The 23,015-nt window shown below is 36.5% G+C and overlaps 1 protein-coding gene across 1 annotated transcript; it reads right to left on the bottom strand.

The window, feature by feature from the left end:
* Positions 1–72: 72 nt before the first annotated feature.
* Positions 73–22,528, bottom strand: LOC134535034 (charged multivesicular body protein 5). The gene is made up of 5 exons (XM_063373866.1): positions 22,300–22,528; positions 22,064–22,215; positions 8,906–9,071; positions 2,667–2,897; positions 73–406 (listed from the first exon to the last, which is right to left on the bottom strand). The coding sequence occupies exons 1-5, from the start codon at positions 22,366–22,368 to the stop codon at positions 356–358; spliced, it is 669 nt and encodes a 222-aa protein (XP_063229936.1). The 5' UTR covers positions 22,369–22,528; the 3' UTR covers positions 73–355.
* Positions 22,529–23,015: the final 487 nt, after the last annotated feature.

Below are 23,015 nucleotides of genomic sequence, written 5' to 3'. Positions count from 1 at the left end.
ATCTTCAGAATTTTAACATCACAAATCTGATGGTTAAATTGTTATACCACTATATACACAAAAAAAATTATGTTTGTATGATAGTGACCTTCTCATCAACAATACCTTTATTACTCTACAACTTAAAATGTTACAAATATTTACAAAACAATTTTTCTGCATATAATTAATTACATTATTAGCATATAAAATCTCACAAGCATTTCAACCATCTTGCACAACAAAAGCTATGATTAACATGAGACAACAAAATACTGCTCAACTTAAAAAAAAACTTATGACAAGATGTGGACAATAAGCAGAGTACAAAATAATGCAAGCATGAATATATGCAGGGTAAACAGATGTGGCGAGGTTACGAGTGTGGTATCTGTGGGAGGCCAAATTCATCCACCAAGACTCCGTCCTGCAACACAAATGACAAAGCCACTCATTGCAAACTTTTCTCATATAGGGAGAAAGGGGTTTTAGGTATTTAAGAAAAAAAAATTGGCTATCTTATGTTCCAGCTCTTCAAACAATAAGTACTTGTTTACAGAAGCATAAACACACTTTTATGTTAAAACTTGATACTAATCTGATATGAGCACAAATCATATGCCACTATTTTACAAAACCTTTAACAAACATTATCTCCGTTTAGTTTTTCCTTGAAGTACAGTATATGATTACACAGTCTGAAAAAAGTTTCTTCTGCTATTTGTGTTTCAAAACAATGTATGAGACACACAAACTATGGAAAGATAATATTTTAATGTCTCAAATTTACTCCCCCCCCCCCCCCTCCCCCGCCCCACCCGTACTTCAGCCCAAACAAAGTGTTAAGACCATGTATCTTCTTATCTTTGACTATCTAGTACAGGGTACAGGTGGTAGACGGATTAATTTTTTCCTATAACAAAAGCTATTACTATTTTGAATATATAGTAAGTTTTTTAAGTTGAGGCATTCATTTATAACCAGAAGGTGGCAGAAGAAAAGAAAAACTAATATGTACCAAATTAATTTTCAGTTTGTTTAAATTTTCTGTAATAAGGTTATAGTTTGTGCACATGATTTTGGCGTGTCCATTTCATGATGTCAAAAAAAGTATATTTGAGCACTAATATTGCCTGATTATGCTGTACGCTGTATGTTTTAAAATTGAATAGTTACTTAATAAAACTTTGTTGGGAGGGCTATGAAGGCAAATGAGATAATCCTAAACGAAAACCATTAAAAATAAAAATGATTATTTTTTTTAACTTTCTGACATGTTTTTGTGTCCTTCAAGAGGGTGCTGCGATACTTCAAGTAGTTTACCAGTAGTTCACGGTTTTGAAATAGTGTCAAATTGTCAGAACAGTTGGTCAGTTTAGGTTAGCTACCTTATGAATACTAGTAAGTTTAAAAGGTAGCTATTTTAACTATTTATTACAATTATGTAGTATTTATATATAGCTTAACAACAATTTGACTGGATTTTTAGTGTAACTATCCTAACCTAGATAAACATTCTCACCGTTTTAATGTAGCTAACCCAACCACTTCTTAAAAATAGGTGAAGTACTGGTAAACTATTTCATGTATCACAGTGCTCTCTTTAAAAAAAAAAATCTAATACATGTTAGGAAGTTTAAAACAAATATTGTTGGAATTTTTTTTCTAGAAAAGACACCCTTGTTCAGAATTACCACCTACGAAAACTGTAATTTAAAATGAGAAAAACATTGTTAAAGTTATCAATATTTTCCTTGACTTCAAAGGCCTTCACACCTACCAAGCTCTACATATACACAGAAGCCAGTCTGAATAAAATAATCAAATTTTAAAAGAAAACATAACTAGGTATGTATGATTGATAGTTATATTTTACTTATTCATTTGACACAAATGACTCCATTCAAAGACATATATGAATTTTAATTTAATGCTAATGATCTATTAAAAATTATAGTGAATATAAAATTATTACAGTTTACGTTACATTTATGAAAGAAAATATTTTGAAGTGTACATAAGCACACTAAGATGAGAAATAAATTTTCATAGGGTGTGTTCCTTTAGCTATTCTGCAGGTAGAAGTAATAGAACACACACTGATATGGTCACCATATTCTTTCCTTTGTAGGATGGTTATCCTGCAACCAATTATTCTGTTTATATTTTTCTCTTGTTTGTTGACTGAGACAAAAATATGTGCATACCTAAGTTGATTTTACTGCAGTATATCAAATAAAGATGATTCACAACATGGTAACTTAACATAAGAAACTATATTAACGTTTTATGGTCTCAAGTATATTTACCTAATTTTGCTCTTTGTTGTGTTAAAGTCCATTTGGATTTTTCTTGGTTCGCAAAACCAGGCTGACCTACATTTTTGTAAGTGTTTTTTTTTTACGAATAAAAACCTTTGCCTCTATTAGAGTTTAAATGGAACATACAATTTTTACCCTTTTGAAACTTTAACTTGGCCAGTAAATTAAGATTTATGAGCCGTTTCAAAACTTGACGAGCATTTGACTGCATTACGCCAACACACGTAAAAGTCAGATGCCGAACTACGGAGACAGTAGTTTATATTTTGTCGATCTCACAGACAAGGAGTTACTAGAGACGAACGTGCGCGAGGACTCGGCCGTGGCCCGGGGCGAGGCAAAGCAAGGCAGGACTGGGGCGAGCACCTTGTTGCGGACGCTGTCTGCGCCCGGCTCCTTGTCGGGGGCGCTGGGGGCCCGCACCACGTCGTCCAGGTAGCTGTCGTCGTCCAGCTGCTCGGCCATCTCGTCGCCCAGGGCGTCCAGCTCCGCCTCCAGGTCATCCTCGTCGATGTCCGTGGTGCCGTAGCTGCGGCCCAGCGCGTCCTGCACCTCGTCCGCCTGCTCCAGCATGTCCGCCATGTTGTCCTGGATGTCCTGCGAGCATCACACCAGCCCGGCATGCCTCATACAGCCACTTGGGCATCTTCGTTCATCCACCCAACCAATTTATCTTTTACAGATGCTACGCTTAGAAATAAATTGAACGTATGAAAATGTATATACTAATAACACACATCTTAATTTTCAATACAAAATTGACAAAAAAAAAAACCATAAAATCATATTGTTACGTTATCATATGCAGGAAACTACAGTAGAATTGTCGCCATGTGGCCGAGATAGATCATTACAGGTATCGTGCAGCAAGTCTCTCTGCTAATCTGTGTAATTTTCACTCCTGCAGCGCCGGTCCCTCCCGTTATACCTTTGAATATATATACTGTATAGAAGTCGCCAGCACAGGTTAAAATTTCTAATACGGTTTTGAGGTAGTTGGTTAATTCACAGCCGCAATCGCCACCATCTCTAGGGCATCGACTTGTGGTGGTCCCTAGCGGACAAGTGTCGAACTCTTCAAACACCCCTTCCCCCTCCCGTTGAACGACCTTGAGCTGCAGTGAATGATGGGTGGGGTGGTGCGGGGAAATGACAGCGGGCGACAGTGCTGCGCTCTAACGTGTAAATAACAACTAAGACGATACAGGGCATTACGGCAGCGCACTGCAGCGGTGAAGTTCCCAAGCTGCTCATCATGCGCTCCTGAAAAACGTAGAGTAAATCCTATCCACTCGCGACTTCTATACAGTATATATATTCAAAGCTCGTACACAGAAGCTGCAAGAATCGTGTTTTCAAGTAGTCTACATTTAATGCCGGTTTGCACACGTATTATTGTAAACATTTCTTTCATACAAACTTGCCATGCCTTTCATGTATTTAATGACATTAATTAACATGCATATGATATGTTTTAAATAATCAAACAATTGACTTAAGAACAAGGTATAAAAAAAATACAAATTGTAAGTTTCGTTTACTCAAGCAAAATCACTACTTAAAATTCTATGTCTTAAACTTTGGAATTCTGAAAGTCTGTTATTCCTAGAGATTTTAGTGTGACAGTCAATTTTCTTTAAAAAAAAAAAATCAATTAGAATGAAAACTTACTTACTCATTAAAAACTATATGACGGTTACACCGGACCCAATGGACCTTCACAACAACCTGGCTACGACCTTGCACGTGCTTGTCTGGATCCACCTCACGCATAATGGCTCTAGAAGCTACGACCAACACCTGATGCAGCCATTACGTTTCTAAAAATTACCTTCCACCAAATTAAAGAAGCGTTGAAATAAAAAATAAAAAAAAACCACCACAAACACAGCCACCCCATATGTAGTTAAACATCAGTCAGATCCATGCACAAAAATCTGGATTGCCAGAAACATTAATACAAGAAAACATCTGAATGGAACCAGGGTTCATACACAAAATGGGAAAAAAAAATTTCAAGGACAATTCCAGGGCATTTCACAGATTTTTAAAATATAACAATTTTTTTTTGATACTATGTTGAAATCGATAAAATGGCAAGCACTTAATCCAAAGAGAAACACTAATAAAAATGCTGTTTTCCAATATTTTTCCAGCATTCTAAATTACAACAAAACAATTATTACCTTTCGTTAACAGTTTTTAGACAGTTTTTCAATCTCTTCACTTAACTTTGCGACTTCGGCTTTACATGATTTTTTTCTTCTATGCATTGGACTTTGAAAGAAGAGTGAAATAATTTTTTTCTCAGCAAGTAATACCATTGAATCGGCTTTTTTGTTCATTGAATCGATTTCACAATCTGCAGCTTTATCTTCTTCAATTCTTGGACAGTTTTTAACAGTTGTGCCCTCTTTCTACTACTTTCCTCTCTAGATGTTTGTTTCTTCTGTTCATCCAAGTAGTGCTGATATCGCATTCTTGATGATTTAGTTTTTCTAGCATTTACAAACAGTTCTTTACTGAACATAACATCACTTACTGCTTTATCTTTAAATTCATCCTACACAATCCTCATTGCTACTAGAGTTTTTCCTGTTAAATTTCTCTGTTGAGAGAGAAACCACGTTCCACAGATACTTGGCCATGAGAGTCAAAATAAGTTAAACTACTTTCCACAAATCTTCATACTGTTTGTTGTCTAGGAAATATTTACAAAAAATTAAAAAGAATCTAACCTTTGAGTATTTCTATCAAAGATTGTAAACTGTGAAGGATCTGGTGATACTTCTCTGAGGAACAACTTGAACTATATATAGCAAAGCTGCATCACACACACCTGTACCGATCAGTTTTCAATTTTCAATCTGCTGAAGCAACTTTTAAAATGTTTCAATTTTTTCAGTTTCATTGCATAGTAGAGTTCTAGGGTCAAGACACCTTGAAAATCTCACTACAGGATATTTCAATGGATTTTTATCTTGAACTCTCTTAACCAATACTTTCAAAACTGCCGACATTCAGATTTGAACACTAAAACATCCTTGTCTGTGACTTTCTTTTGTGTAACACAAATATTCAGTTGTTTTCTTGTTTCAAAACCAGTTTTAATACTCTTTGTAAACAGTGTGCTATCCTTGTTATTGGGATCACAATATTCATAGAGTTTACCTCTTCCATTCCTTTTTCTAAAGCATTCCTTACATCATCGCCTCTAGCATGTCCAAGAAACTGTGAACCAAGATACTTTGTGCACACTAGCTGAGACTTACATCCCAGAATCTGATGATAATATTCAGTTGATCTCGTTGGAGAACTTTATTAACACATCCATCAAAACACACCACAAAGAATTCTGACTTTCGAACACAATGAACCAGCGAACCAGCCTATCCTTGATGTATGGAGCTATACCAAAACACAACAAATAGGCACTATTGTCTGTTGCACAACAATATTTTGCTGCGGTATGACTGTCTGGGAACAAAGCAGCAAAAATTATATTGTTGTCTTTTCAAGAGTTGAATGATAATGTTTCATTACAACATTAAGTGTACATAAAATCTCTCTCTTCAGTGTGGATTCAGCAAGAACATGATTCGATAAAGTACTCGGTTCTTTTTTTGACACCTTATGAAAGGTAGACTCGGGCTCACTATGAATGCAATTTTGAGATGAGCTTGCAACAGCATTTTCCTTTACTGCGGATGCATTGGAAATTTTGAAATAATCCCCTACTGACTTAGTTGTATGTAATACTTCAATGATCTTTACATGTTTTCCTGATTTTACATGACTCTGTAATGCTGACACACCCATATTTGCAATGTCATTCTTTTTACATTGTTTACAGAAAATATTTTTTGATCAGTTTCATTCTCTCATGACCACTGTTTATATTTGGAGTCCGAAAACCGTTCTATCCTGACTGAGCAGAAGTTAGCTCTATCTGGCTGCCCGGGACTGAGAGCTTGGGACAACAACAGCTTAAGTCATTTCATGCAAATACTGCAATTTCCAACCAAGTTTTAATATATTTACAAGAGAATGAGCAGTCATAATGTTAGAGCAGTTACATGGTGACCTTTATACATGTATTTACTATCAAGAAAAAATTTAGAGTGTGAACCATAGTGCAGCTTGCACCAGGGGCTCTGAAAGTCTCCAAAGTGTGTTTTCATGCAGTATATCACAAACATTTTTTTTTTCGGCCACTCTGTCCATTGCTAACGATAGAGCAATAAAAATTTGAAGGCAAAATATTGTACTGGTTTTTCCAGAAGCCCTGAAGGCCTTCAAATTTATTTTTTATTTGTTAGTTTATACCTGTAGGAAGATACCTATGTATCTGCTCAATTGGTAGGGCACCAATGGCCAAAGTGTCCGAAAAAAATATACGGTTTGTGAAATACTTAATGAAAACTTCACATCGGAGGCCTAGGTCAAGGTACCTATGTATCAACGTTATGACTGCTATTTCTGTTGTATAAATATTTAAACTTGGTTGGAAATTGCATATTTGAGTGGAATGACTTAGGCTGTTGTTGTCCCAAGCTCTCTGTCCAGGGCGGCAGGATAGAGCTAACTTCTGCTCAGTCTATCCTGAAACTACACTTTCTAGCAGAGACTCATATTTAACAAAATCACACGAACAAAATCTGGTGTCAATATTAACGCTGCATAAGAACATTACCAGTGAAAATATGCGTAAAACAGTGCAAAGCTCCTAAATATTTTCACGGTTAATCAAGCAACGGCTTATCAAAATATTGACTTTTTTTTAACCATTTCATGAATCCATAGACAAAGAGTTCCACTAACAATGCATCACTTCTTTGAAAATAAGTAATGCCTATCGATAGTGCACCGACATGTACCGAAAGAACTGCATTTAAAGTGCAAGTTCGTGTATTAATAATTTTTAGTTTATAGATGAACGTCTACTTCACGACATATGTTAGCTATCAATTATTTTTTATTTACAATAGAGTTGCACGGACGGAGAATTTAATTCAGTTAAATGAAACTGTAGTTATTTAATGAGATGTTTTACTGTAACAGAGTGTGTGCTAATTAAAATTTCAAGGATACCAATAAAATTTCCAGGGCAATTTACAATTCTTTGCAAATTCCAGGATATTTCCAGTACTGGAAACAATTTTTTTTGGAATTCCAAGTTTTCCAGGATGTGTATGAACCCTGGGAACATGTCCTTTATATTGCCACCTGTGTAGTCAACCTATGATTCAAGTCTCACCATGCTACATGACTCATAGCATCACTACATACAATCCCAGCAAGCAGGTACTTGCTGTCCAGTAGTTACTATTGTGTGCACCAATTAAGGCAATAACTGTAGCTCTAATTCCTGTACACAGTGTTTTTTTTTAAATCAAAATATGTGCTTTTTTTATCCCTTTGAAATATTTTCACCAAATACATAAATAAAAAAACTATTTGTAAACTTCAAAAAAGAAATAGAGGAACCTCAAAGAACGGATGAAGAAAGATAAGCACACAAACACACACAAAACAAGCCAAAATAAGCCAATGTAAAATGTTAGTTGTATAGATTGCACCAAGAATTCCGTGGAAAGAATTAGTCGGAAAAATATCACAGCACAGATTAACATAGTGAGCTGATGACGAGACAGTTGCAACAAAACCACTATACTAGACAAACAACCACCACGAAGAATACAGCATTATATCCAACACAATGATTTAAATCAATCCTTTACTATTGCAAGAATCATTCTAACATACCAACACATGTTATTCATAATTGACAGATTTTAATTTCTCTAGTACATTTGGCATTCAAAATCTTCTGTAGTGCAAATAATACGTTTAGTAAGCAACTAAATTCACTAGGATGACAGCACCATTAAAATTGAAGTGGACCCAAACATATAAATTGCTCATGCAATTAACTTTCTTTTGTCTCAGTATTTGAACATCCATGTTCAACTACTCAATCATTTCTATGAGAATGAAATTGTGCATGTTGCTCTTCTATTTCCAGCTAAACTAATCTCAATGAAACTAAAAACCATGCATATTCTGAACTGTGTTTAAAACAGTTCTGCAAAACAATAAAAACAAGTGTGTGTGCGGAGTCCACGCGTGACAGAAGTGAAACTTCTTGCTTATTAGGTATGGATAGAGATAAATTATTATAATTTTTTTTATTGAACAAGAGATAATAATTGAGAATAGTAAGTATGATGGTAGGTCAGCGGTTATTGGCTAGACACCTCCAGTCAGCAGCCAAAAACATCCAAACACTAGCAGAGTTACTAGAATTCCGTATCATCACTGCCACGTCATTTCTGCCTCTCCCCTTCTGGCCGTTACAACTAGCATATAGCATGCTACGCTACGTAACTATCCTCCCTCCCCATGCCCTCTTCCCATTCGACCGCTAGTGCATGCGTTGGGAGTGGTTTTCCTGCTGATGCACTCTCCTCCTCTACCGGTTCCCCCACCACGTACCTAACTATTCTTCTCGTGCGATCGGAATTTTCGTAACGCTCGAAAATTGTTAGCTCCCTCAGCAAAGAATTTCCACTTAAAAAAAAAAAAAATTGTAGCTCAAAAATTACGTCGATTTCGTCGATGTTGATCTTCTTGAATTCCTTCTGCATCTCCTTCACGCCACTCCGCATGGCCTCCACGGTGGAGTGGGTGTCCTTGAGCGTCTGGTGGGCGTAGTTGGCCTGCTCCATGTTGAACGCCTGCTGTCGCAGGTTGTCCGACTGCTGCTCGTACCTGCGCAAGCACACCTGTTCTCAACCTGTACCGTCTTGCATGCACAACTTTGACACAAAGTGCATTTCAGAATAAATATAATTAAAAAATTTGTGGGTTAACCTTCTTGAATTCATAGTGCTAAGCATAAGTGGAAATACTTATGTGAGACAGGAAGTTCTAAACACTGTAGGAAGTAAAATGTATCAGCAATGCAGGTAAATGTACCTGCACATATCCCTACCAATATTATAAATGTGAAAGTGTGTTTGTCTGTCCTTTCACACAGCAACTGTTCCACATGATATTTTGCACATAGTTTATGGGCCGGAAAGTGGCACACATTTTTATGAAATCCCATCCTCAAGGGAGTCACACAAACAGTGAGTTTGTATTATTTCTCTGTGTCCGCAAAACTGTTATGTATTTAGGTCTGGTGACTTCATATTCCTTCTCCTTGGCTTAGTGAAGCTTGCGGCTACTAGCGAACTAAAGGTGCTAATAACAGTTTATTTTAGAACTTTGTCAATAGACGGCTTTGCCTTTTATTTTTAACGCGCTATTGTTTGGTGTGTCCGTCACGTTTTGCCTAGAGGTCACCTGTTGTCCCACAAAATGAAGCTGCAGATTGGAGTCCCGGTTTTGCTGATGCGTAGCTTTGATGCATCGAGATTGCACAACCGGTGGGACTTTAAAATCAAAATTTTCCATTTTTCAAGTGTACGTCCTGCAGACTTGAAACTCTGTAATGATGTTCTTTATATTATGATGTGTAAAGTCCAGCTAATGCTGGGTACTTCAGCTAGTATGCATGTATATCGTAATTTTAAGGAATATGGTAAAGAAAACGGCTGTATGTGCAAACTATTGTGGAATGGTTATTTTGTGTAAAAAAAAAATTACAATCTAGTCAGATTATTTCAATGCAAACGAAGATGAATATTCAGTACATTTTGATTTAAGTTAAAGGGATCATTTATGATTTGCCTATGGGAAACTTTACATCTAATGGAAAGCAAAGGAATCTTATCTATATCTAAAAATATGAAAAGAAAAAAAAATAATAATACCAAACATACTAACTAAAATTGAACTACCTGGTATACTATGTTTTTCTAAGATGACTTCAGCTCATTACACAGAAAAATGGTTTAGCCCTAAAGATAACTGAACTGTTTTGGAACACTTGAAGTCTGTACCCAGGGCAGCCATCAGGATTGCTACCCAGTTAACCACATGTATTTCTGGATAATTTTGGACAATGGGGTCTTATGTACAAAACTTGAACTAATCAAGGAAATTATTTTTTGTGCATTAACTATTCGACGTCTTAATTTTCTTGAGGTTTATGTGATATTACAGATGGTTTTCTACCCCTTGATAGTGGCGAAGTGTTGAAGTAAATAGGTCCTTAAAAACTCCTTGATTTCTGATTGCACAAAAGGGTACGAACCATGGAAAGAGCCGCAGAAACTTGTTTCTAGCCTCGCCCCCGCTAAATGCCCCGGGCGGCAGTATGACGGATTGGCAATTAATTGGTTATTTTTAGTACTTATCTGCAGAGCCCTGTGTGTGAATTTAAAACCACAGATAGACCCCTGTGGATGAAAAAAAAGATAACTGATTAGGTTCACAGTTGTATGTTATCGTTAAAAAGCAGGGTCATAAGTACATAATTAAAACACGCACTGAATGGCTCAGTACAGTCAGTTTTACACATGGGCCCCCTCATTGTGAAATAAGGACGATAAACATACTAATTATAATGCCAATACTATCCATGTTTTATGTAAAAAAAATTTATAATCATAAATTCTTCTTATTAATGCATTCATATATGTCTGCCTAGTGAGATAACTTGAGTAGGTTAACCCCACACACAAAACCATTGGGCTGCAGACTTTGTACACCCTTGGCTGTACATATCTTTAAATGTTACGAATAACAATCATTTAATGGGTGTTAAATGAAGTTTTGCTCATTCACTAATTACATTTCCTAACGTTGTCTATGTATGTGTAGTTAAATACATTAAACTCCTTGTGACACACACTAGCCTAGTGCCTGGGTCGAGTGCGACCTGCTACAGTCTTCGATGTTCACGTGGACTGCGGGTCAGGGCAAGCAACGTTTAAGTTTCCCGTCAGTTTGCAGGCCTCGCAACACGCAGTATGGTTGCACATAACAACCTATTTGACTCTCTTAAGTTATGTTACTCAGTGGTTTCTCAGACAGCTATCGGAACACGAGTAAACTTGAACAACATTTACCTGATTACAAGGCAGTCCCAGATTGCCAGAGTGGCTAAGTCAATTAAAATTGCCAAACTTATCATTAAGATTTCATGAGTTGGACACTTGTCATGACACAGGAATTAAAGAATTCCTGGTGAACCAATTAAAGTATTTTATGAGGACCTTTTAAATGAAATATTCTTACAACTTTTCTAAATCACACGGTCAATTTTGGTAAAAGTTCCGTATCAAATATATCCAAGTTTATCCCTTGATCCTGATGGCATGATCTTGAACACGTTATGCTTGCTGTTTTAAATTAGCATGTCATAATCTCCTGGACATAACTTGTGATGTAACAATGAATTATAATCATTAGTTAAATACAAATGAAATATTTCCACTACATTTGTATTACAAAATGAGATTTTTTTAGGCCAGCATCTTTCGATACTAAATTACCATGTAACACAGGATCAATATATAAATGATTATGTCACCAGGATTAGTGAATAAACTTGGATACGTAATATGGAATTATTTCCTCAATTTGTATATAGAATAAGAAAAATTAACATATGAAATGTATATTAGGCTAAATAAATGTTATAAAGCTAAATCCTTCTCAGACATAATTTCCGAATGATTTAAATGTGCCATAAACTGAAATAAAGCTTTAAAAAAATGTGCGTTAGTTAAAGGCTTCAGCACAGTTGATTTTAATTCTGGATTTATTCATCAATTTTGTGACTCATCTTTCAGTTTTGTTACTTTTTTCGTCAATTTTGTCACATGTATGCAGTCTGAGATACGAAAAAACGAACTGAGCTGAAGTTAGCTCTATCCGCAGGCTCTATCCGGCCGCCTGGGACCAGAGCTTGGGACAACAACCGCCTAAGTCATTCCATGCAACTAAGGTATTTTCCAGCCAAGTTTTTATATTTTTACAAAACTTGTGAGAGGATAACGATAGAGCAGGTAAAGAGCAGCCTTCATACATGTGTGTACTATCAATAAAATGTAAAACCAGAGTGTGAACCACCATACAGGTTGCACCAGAGGCTCTAAAAGACTCAAATGTGTGACTTTCATGGTCTGTCACAAAACTTATTATTTAAAATGCACTTTGCGAACTTTCTACAATATAGCAGGTACATAATGACCTTCATACATGTGACTATCAACAAAAATTAAAACTAGAGTGCGAACCGTCGTACAGGTTAAACCAAGGGCTCTAAAAGACTCAAATGTGTGACTTTCATGGATTCTGTCACAAAACTTATTATTTTTAACCCACTTTGCGAACTTTCTACAATAGAGCAGGTACATAGCAACCTTAAACATGGGTACAATCTATAAAATTTAAAACTAGTTTAATTTTTGTGACAAGAGACCATGAAAATCACACATCTGATTCTATTAGACACTTAGGTGCAACCTGTACGATGGTTCGCAATCTGGTTTTAAGTTTTATTGATAATAAAAACATGTATAAAGGTCGCTATGTACCTGCTATGTTTTATAAAGTTCGCAGTGTCTTTAAAAAATTAAATTTATATGACAGACACCATGAAAATCACATATGAGGCTATTAGAGCCTCTGGTACAACATGTACAATCATTTGCACCCTAGTTTTAACTTTTGTTGATAGTAGTCACATGTATGAAGGTCGCTACATACCTGCTTTATTGTTATCCTCACACTCTTTTTGTAAAAAATATAAATACTTGGCTGGAAATTGCTGTATTTGTGTGGAATGACTTAGGCTGTTGTTGTCCAAAGCTCTGTGTCCCGGGCAGCTGGTTAGAACCGGCGGATAGATCTAACTTCAGCCCAGCAAAAAAAAAATTGATATTAAAAGTTTGTTACATTACCACATACAAATGAAAGTAAGTCTTACAGCGTATTTTTGGCATTGGAGTAAAATGATTCAATAGTTGTTAACTTTGAAGAAGATGAATTAGCATAGAGGACATAAAAAATTATCTTTCCAGTAATGAAAATTAAAAATAAACTTGCACCATACAAGAGGTCAGCCTAATGAAACTTGTTGGCCAGCAGTTTTGTAACAAAATTTAAATAAGTTTTTACTAACTGATTAAATTCTTCAGCATAGAAAAGGAACCACAGCATGAAGTAAAGAGTGACAGCTAAAAACATGAAGTTGTGTGGATATGAGAGTAAAAAACACGCCCCAGTAATTCCTTCAATGTGCATCCCTTTGCATGACTTTACATAGAGCACATACAATCACAGGTTTCCATTATCCTAATAAACTTTGTGAAAACTAGAACTTCCTTGTTATTCACCTGTGACTGCTCATGTCATATAAGAGAAAATTCTGAAATTCACCAGTAAATGATAAGTTGGCAGCCTGTACATTCTAAACTTCCACACAATAACGCACACATTATTTTGTTTAACTTAAGGCTGGGCTACAAATGATCAAAAATTTACACATGGATAGTTACAGTGATAAGTACACAAATAACACACAAAAAGCAAAACAACCTGGCTATAATGGATATAAACTAAATAAATTCTTTTGGTTATTTTGGTGGTTTCAGTTTGTGATAAATTGTTCCTGATATAGTTGATAGTGTGTAATCTTAAGGAAAAAGTTTGTAATTACAGAATATAATCTATTATTTAAAAAATAAATACAAAAAGAAATTTTTTTTTCAAGGACAGTATGCACTGATGATCATTGCATAGCTGTAGTTATAGAAAAATCTGCAGAGAAAATAAACAAAATGCATTCATCCCAATAAATTCAACAAAATTTTATTTATTATCACTAAATAAATAAACCACTGACATTCCAAATGTGTCATATCTCAGTTCTACTAAACATTGAGGTGGTTTTATTGAGAAAGAAGTGCAAGAATGTCAAATTTTTATTACCTGCTAAAGTTTTACAGTTAAAGTGCTGTATTCACATGTACGTAAACTACATTATTAATGACTGAGCTGAAGTTAGCTCTATCTGCCGGCTCCATCCAACTGAGCTCGAGACAACAACAGCCTAAGACATTCCACGCAACTACAATAGTTTCCGGCAAAGTTTTTTTTATTTTTACAACAAAATGTGCGAGGATATCAATAGAGCAGGTACATAGTGACCTTCATACATGTGCTTACTACCAATAAAAATTAAAACTAGAGTGTGAACCATCGTACAGGTTGAACCAAGGGCTCTAATAGCCTCAAATGTGTGATTTTCATGGTCTCTGCAACAAACATTTTTTTAACCCACTTTGCTAATGATGACTGACAATATTGTTCAAATTGGATGATGTTTAATGAAGGATTTTTGTACTGAATATATCAAATGTCAATAGGAATTGTTAAACAATTCTTAATGAATACTTTACTCATAACTCATAAATTACTATTGTATACAACTAAATACATAATGGTAGTATTTAAAAAAGACTTGTAGAACATGAGTTATTAATCTTTGGAATGAAACTAAACGGAGGAAAAGTGTAAATAAATATGTAATACCTTGAGTGTTCAATGTGCCTGGGTTCTGAAAGTGTGTAAAATATTTATTGTAGTTGCATTTAAGAAACTCTGCAGTCAAGTGGGGGCAATTTTTTGCGTAAGATGAATTGCTTGTGTGTAAAAGCAATGTGCTGTAAAATTCATCTAATTCGATCTTCATATTGAAAGTTATTAAGACTTGCATTTGAAAGAAAACTGTTAATTATGAATAAAAGGTTTTTGAAGTTCTGTACACAAATAAAGTAGGTAATTTATCTTCACTAATGAAATATAAACATTTAAAGACTGTAAAAGATTGTTATTTAATGGCATGCTATTGCTTATAAAGAAAAAACTTGGTTTTACTTATCCAAATCTTGAATTTTTTTCACAGGACATATATCTGTATTTTGTCATTTTTGCATTTGCTTGGTAGTTTTATTCTTCAGATCATTTTAATGCTTGAGTATATGCAATGAAGGTAACTACCTACAGCAGGGAAGTGTTTTTTGAAAGTATCGTATAATGTGACACAATGTAATTTTACAATTTTTAATTGTTTAACAAATGAAAAATTACAGTTACTATTCATCCAGCCAATTCAGAATTTTACATTTACAAGAGAATTAAATGAAAATATAATGTATATGTTTATAAATTTGTCAGGTAAATAATAAAGATTATTGTATTAATCCATATTTATTTTAATTACTTTCACATACAACACGAAAAAGATACCAACATCTCAACAGACATTTTGTCATTGCTGCCATTGTTAGGAAATGTACAATATTAATGTACATAACAAAGGTAGCCCCAGGCATGGTTAATAATATTCAACTAACTGTTACATATGCTCGGCATACGTACATTGATGACACCCTAACCGCACGCTGGATGCAAAATGTTCAACACCAGTTGTCGCGCCCTGCGCGGAAAGCATCGGTACCGCTCGGAAATGCTCGGCGAACGTCGTTGGACGGGTGTGCGGCGTGTTTGGTCATGTAGGTCCAGAACAATCTCCGATGTTTTTTACCTCGAGTTCCAGAGTATATAAGGCCCTGGGAGAGAGAGAGAGAGAGAGCTCCGAGACGACGACCGAGGCAAGGAGCTGCTGCCCGTGACTGCTACACCGTCAGAAATCTCGCCTCAAACCACTTGGTAAGACACTTCTAAATAAAACTGTTTGCCCAGCTAAGAGCAACAGCGTTAAGACAGCGATACCAGTGGAATCAATACTTATAAATTCAGAAGAGGGGCTAGCATTGATGGTGGCATGGTTTGGAGATGACGGTGTTTGAGCTTAAAACCACCCAGAAGAGACATTTTCTTTGATTCGACAAATAACAGTAACTCCCGGATTCAACAGTCAGAACTACGTGTTTTTCAGTTATAAATAAACTAACATGTAAATGGAGATACAAGAAGAATTTTGAACATTGAGGACTTCAACTTAGCAGTCACTCCCTCGCTTCGTTTAGTAAAGTTTAATAATTATGTTCATAAGAATTAATATCATACTTAAGAGCGTTAACGTAAATGATAAGAGTTTTAGATCTGTGTGCTTGAAAATCATAAAACTTGTTTACTATTCGTTCTTTAAGGAACTGCAGATATCCTTATTCTTGTAATATATTTCGTTAACGTGCATCAATGTATTCTAGAGTTAGTTTGAGTATACTGTAGTCAGTGTTAGTTTTGAATGTAATAGAGTTATGGTTAGTTAAATTAGAAGGTTTGGCTAGGTTATTTAAAATAATAGCGGTAATAGAAATAAATAATTATTTAGGTGGTTTAATTAGTAAATTATTTAGAGAGATGGCTGCTGAAGGGTTTACTGTCGAGTAATACAGGGAGATAAGGGTTGCCCTGGAAGAAATAAGAGATATTTGGAGGAACTATGACAAAGAAATGTTAGCCAGTATTAAGAGCTTTACGGAAGAAATGAAGAGAGAAAGGGAGAGTAAGAACGATCATGAAGAAAAGAAGAGTGAGTTGAATAATAGCCCAGAGGAAATGAAGAAGGGTCAGAATGAAAAGAAGCATGATCAGGAAGACATGAAGAATCAAATTAAGACCGAAGTTAAGATAAGCCTAGAAGAGAACAGCCAAGAGAAGAATGGCCAAGAGAAGAATGGCCAAGAGAAAAACAGCGAAGAGAAGAACAGCGAACAGAAGACTGGCCAAGAGAATAACAGTTAAGAGAAGACCAGCCAAGAGGAGACCAGCCAAGAAGAGAACAGCGAATATAAGAACAGCGAAAAAAAAAAGAACAGCAAAGAGAAGAACTGAACAACAAAGAGAAGAACAACAAAGAGAAGAACAGCGAAGAGAAGAACAGTGAAGCAAAGGACAGTGATGAGAAAAACAGTCATGAGAAAATTAGCCAAGGAGAGGAGAACAGCCAGGACATGAAGATGAAAGAAGAGCTGAAGAACAGCACAAAAGTAGTAAATATGAGTTACAAAGTGAAGAACATTGAACAAGAAGAAATGAAGATAAACGAAAGAGAGAGAGGAAAATGCCAAGAAGAGCTGAAGAAAAGCCGAGAAGAGATGTACATGAGTCAAGAAGAGATATAGAAGTGCAAAGAAGAAACGAAGAAAGACCAAGAAGAGACACAGGAAGACCAAGAAAAGGTGAAGAAGCACCAAGAACAGGGGAAGAAAGACCGAGAAGAGAAAATGAGAACACAAGAGTTATGAAGAGGGTACGTGGAGAAACTAAGTGCAGTTCATGCGAGACTCAGAAGAACAAGATGGTACGAGTAACCGAGAAGAGACGAAGAAGAGCCGGGAAGAAATTCTGTACGAACAAGTAGCTGCGAGAGAAGAAATTGAGAGGAAAAGGGAAGAAACAAGGAAACTGTTGGAAGGCAATAAGCAATGCACTCAAGAGTATCGGGTCCGTCCAAGGCCACGGTCGGCCCGTCTCGGGCAGCTGGCTTAACAACATGGGGCATCTGCGATGCAGAAGTGTCGCCGGGTGACAAGAGAAGCTACATCTACTGCGAGAGAGGGTTATGTGGTAAGACTGTACAGCCCGCGATGGAGGAAAGGCAGGAGGCCTAAACTTCGAGTAGCATCGGGACCTCCAGGAGGAGATGCATTACCTGTTCGGGACGAACAGGTTTAAGGAGTGGGCAATGTTACTATCGCGCTTGGCTGCAGTGCTTGGTGTCGCCGCGCTCGTTCGGCCTGTCTGCGCCACCTTCCACCCGCATCCTCTCCCTGGTATCTCGTGCCATACTATCTCGCGACATCCCGACCTATGCAGCGCGCACCTGCCTCAGATCGAGTTACTTAAGAGAGGCTGCACTGCGGTATAAAATGAGTCAGACATGTTTATCGGCGCGTTTTGTGGGAACCCGATGCTTGTTGCGTTTATCAGCGTTCTTTGAGCAGCCGCCGCGTCCTTCGACAGGACTCACGACGCGTTTCTGGGCATTTTGACGGCGAAGGTCGCGCGATATCTCGGAGACATGCCCGATTGTTCTGGACGGGAACCCAAGGGCTATATAAGTAGGTGGGGCCGACTTTCGAGTCAGTCTGAGTGGAGTTCGGAATGTTCAGTCGGGAGTTCTCCCGCGGCGGAGTTTCCGGGCGATAGTGCCGCGGGTGCGGCAGAGTGGCGAAGTACTTGGACGAAGGTTCCAGGGCAGGGAGTGAGTTCAGTGGAGTCGGGAGTTTTCCCGCGGCGGAGTTTCCGGGCGATAGAGTCGCGGGCGCGACGGTGTCCCGAGCGAAGTTGCGAGCGAGGAGTCGAGTGGGTCCTCAGCGAAGGGGAAGTGCGTCGGCGGCGGCGGAGTGTGGCGATGGAGTCCCGCAGCGGAGACCCACGAGGGGTGCTGCGGCGAGAGTTGCGCCAGAGGTGCGGCCCAGTGAGGTGTGTGGAACGAGTGACTGGAGAATAGACCTTTCTTTAAGTGTAATTAATTATTTGCCATTTTAGAATATTTTTGTAAGTGACATAAGTAGTGGCATCAATAAAACTGTGTGAAATAAAATCTATAATTGGGCTATCCTTTACGAACCCGTGGTAAAATCGTAACAATATTACTAGCTGTTTTTCAACATCTACAATGCTTTAAAATAATTAAAATATATGCTATGGGTGGTTTTTACGTCAAACGTTACTGGGAGAAAAAATCCCACTTATTGACTAGGTACTACCTATACCTATACCTATCTTTATTTAGTTAGGTAGCGTATGACAATCACTAAGCTGACCATATTAATAAAATCATAGACAGGTTTAGTGTATTTTGCAATTGGAATTAAATTAGTTTTTTTTTTGGTAAATATTTACAATCGCGGTAGATGCCAAAAAAAAATGCTAAAAATCTGAAAATACTTTTATTCTGTGCCCTTTCACTTCCTCTTTTCAAAACAACCGGCGGAGGTAAGAAATTCCAAATACTTTAGGAGATATCGAATTTTTAAATTTTCATCACAATACCTGTGAATTCAGGCGGCCACCATTGTTTCTTGTTTACGAGACGAGTATGATTTTTTTTTCCGCGACGTAGGTGAACGACTACATTGTTGCTTGTTTAGGAGTATCTATTAAAATCTGAAAATACTTTTATTATAGTTATGTTAGGTTAGCTACATTAAAACACTTTAAAACACTATGGACGGTTAGTTAGGTTAGTATAGCTACATTAAAATAAACAGATAAATATAAATATTAATAAATAAAACCGAGGTTGGCCGAAGGTAAATGGTTCGGGTGTAATCGGGAATGGCAGAACTTTATGTGCGTCTTGATTTACCATTCGTGAATGCCTAATTAATTAAAATGGTCGATTAGGTCAGGTCAGTTACATTATTAATACTTTCAAACTAAGCAGACATTAAAAATAATATAAATTAATTTTAATGGTTGTTTAGTTTTAAAGTATTTATAATGTAGCTGACCTGACCTAACAAACCGGGACAAAGGATGAACGGTAGGAACTCACGTAATTTTTTTACTTATTACTTGCGCAACAAATAAAACATTAAAATTTGAAATGTTAAAAACTCAGATACGTTAGAGGCGGGTACATTCCTTTGCCATTAGTAGAAAATGATGTAGTCGTTCTACCTACGTCGCGAAAATAAAAAATCATAAACGTAAACAAGCAACAATGGTCGGTTCACCTACGCGGAAAAAAATCATACTCGTCTCGTAAACAAGAAACAATGGTGGCCGCCTGAATTCACAGGTATTGTGATGAAAATCTAAAAATTCGATATCTCCTAAAGTATTTGGAATTTCTCATCTCCGCCAGTTTTAATGTAAAGAGGAAGTGAAAGAGCATAGAATAAAAGTATTTTCGGATTTTTAGCATTTTTTTTGGCATCTACCGCGATTGTAAATATTTACCTTTTTTTTTAATGTTTGTGACAGAGACCATGAAAATCACACATTTGAGGCTATTAGACCCCCTGGTGCAACCTGTACAATGGTTTACACTCTAGTTAAAAATTTTATTGATAGTACACACATGTATGAAAGTCGCTACTTACCTGCTCTATCGTTATCTTTGTACATTTTGTGGTAAAAATATAAAAACCCGGCCGGAAATCACCATAGTTGCGTGGATTGACTTAGGCTGTTGTTGTCCCCAGCTCTCTATTTCGGACAGCCGGATAGAACTAACTTCAGCTCGTCATTAATGCCATGTTTAATGTGTGTGTTTTTGTTTTGGTACCATTTGCACCAAATGTGGTATATTTTTATTTATGAATAGGCTTAATTTATTGCTTTTCAGCTGTGTATGTAATTGCAACAATAAAGAAAGGTTATTTTAGGTTACTTGCATTAGAATTAATTTAAATTTTTACAATAGTATATACTACTATGGATGCAGTTATGTATTATTTATAATTTTAAGAAGTACTTTTATCAACATAGTGGAATGGAAGCAAAAATCATCATATTGAATTGGTTGATTACATATAATTTAGCATGTGGTTTGCTAAGGGAAAGAATCATTCGTAATGAAGTTGATTTTTTAAGCTTATTATTAAAAAAAAAAACACTTCCCAAATCTTTTTAACATTTTTATACTAACCTCTGTAGTGATTATTTTGAGACATGAGAACAAGTTTGTGAAATGTCAATTATTTGAAAAATATTTTATAGGTTAAGTGTATTCACGTAGATATAATTATCGCCAGTATAAGTGCCATTCTAAGTGATGGTACTACTTGTTTGAAGTGTGGTATTTTATTAATGATGAAAATAGTTTTGTACATAATCTAACGAGTGTTTCCATGATTGCAACTATAAAGACAGGTTAATTTCCAAATAAGCATTTAATGGTTTACCTGCACATAACGTGCCAACGTGCACCAATATGCTTGCCTGAATAACAGGGGCCTCATAAACAGTACGCGTAGCTCACTGCACTACAAGTTTCAAACAGTGACATCAGCCTAAAAGAAGATACTTGCTGCAATTACCAAAATTTTTTTTAACCAGAACTATCATTAAAATCACTCTGAAACATATGGGTATCAGAACAGAAATTTGTACACGAAAAGGTCTATATCATCTTACCTTAATAATTCCTTACTATTAATCTTACAGACATAAGTGCGGTGTCATTATTTACTCAAGATGCGATAGTGCAGTGATTCGTGTGTGTGTGTGTATAGAGTTTATTTAAATCAATTGATTTAAGCAAAAATAGTGTATTTTGGACAATATATACATGCAAAAATGTAAAGTAAGCCTATAAAAAAAGTATTAAAATACAGTACGTCAGCCCATGCAAGAGCCAACCTAAAATATAAATCACTATATCATTGGAAAGAGGAGGCTATGCACCATGCACAAGTAACCCATTGTCCGGTGCTAAGCAAAGCGAAACTGTTTCGGGAGCGTCGCAAAGCAGTCATGGCACACTGTGAACAATGCCGACTCCAAAAGCACCTGTACCAATGGACATATCGAGTGACGATAGCACCATTCAGTGTCTTGTTTTGTATTAAAAGTTTTAGTACGCAGTCAGTGTCTCATTTTCATTTCAATCCATTACACTAATAGCAACTCGCTGACATAAGACGTTACATGTTAAACCAACGGCCATGTGTCCCGACACAACCCACTACAAGTTTTCTTATCCTTGTTAATGGCTTCACCCCACAATTTCCCTCAACATTACCAACAATACAATTTATGTAATTTTTTCTCCTTCTCAAAGAAAAAAGCCAAAAATCTTTGAAATTACCCTGGCAGTTATCACAGGTTATGATGAAGTACAATTACGTAAAATGAACATCAATAAATGAAGTACTTACATTTTTCTTTGCTTCAACAACCTTAGTGCTTTCTGTTTCACAGCATTTTTGGCCGGCCCTTCTCTCATTTTTTTCAACTGGTCCTTGTGCTTTTTAAGTTCTGCATCGAGTCGAGCTATTTTCTTTTCTATTGAATCAGCTCTACTGTCAACCTATGCATACACAAAATAATAAGTTTTCACACAACCCAAAAATAATTACTTCAAATGAATAAATAATGTAAAGGAGCTACTTACACTTGCAATACAGTCAGTTATTGGTGGTGGTGGTTCTTTTGGTTTGCCTCGACCAAATAACCTGTTCATTTTTATCAAACAATAATCACACAGCAAAATGATACGCCTTTATCCTACGTAAATGTCAGACGACACAATTAATTTTACGAAACAAATATGGCGTACTGCGAAATCATGTTCGCCAACCTGTTTTCTAGTGTCAGGATACCAACCCGTACCAACCTTTGACGTGGAAGCTATACACCAATCGAAGCAGCCAACGACCTAGAGATAGACTATCGCCCTGCTTTCAGCGCCATGTACTGCTTTCGATGGCAGATTGGGGAACTACAAACCGAGCGAGAGAGATAGAAAACTGTTTTGAGTTTTGACAGTTTGATGGGAAAAAGCGAAAACGAAGCTGTAAAAGCATTGCGTCGGCTTACTTCTAAAACCTCGTAACTCCATTTCAGTGTATTTTACAGGAGAACTTACGAGCTTTTGTAGCACGGTTTCGACTGACAAAGATACGAGGTTTTATAATTTGTAAATAGAAAAGAGACTAAGTACCTACATAGAGTTTACTTACGAGGTTTTATCAGCATATGCACTATGAAAAAATGAAAAAATACACCAAACACATCCGGAATATAAAACTGGGAAAATATGGACTTACAAGGTTTTAGAAGTAAGCCGACGATTGGTTCTTATGGGAGAGAGCTGCAATTTGCTAGTAA

The sequence above is a fragment of the Bacillus rossius genome, chromosome 8, assembly GCF_032445375.1.
Source record: "Bacillus rossius redtenbacheri isolate Brsri chromosome 8, Brsri_v3, whole genome shotgun sequence".
NCBI classification, from domain to species: Eukaryota; Metazoa; Arthropoda; class Insecta; order Phasmatodea; family Bacillidae; genus Bacillus; species Bacillus rossius.
The sequence above is the reverse complement of the archived record's forward strand: the minus strand, read 5'-3'. Positions and strand labels throughout refer to the sequence as shown.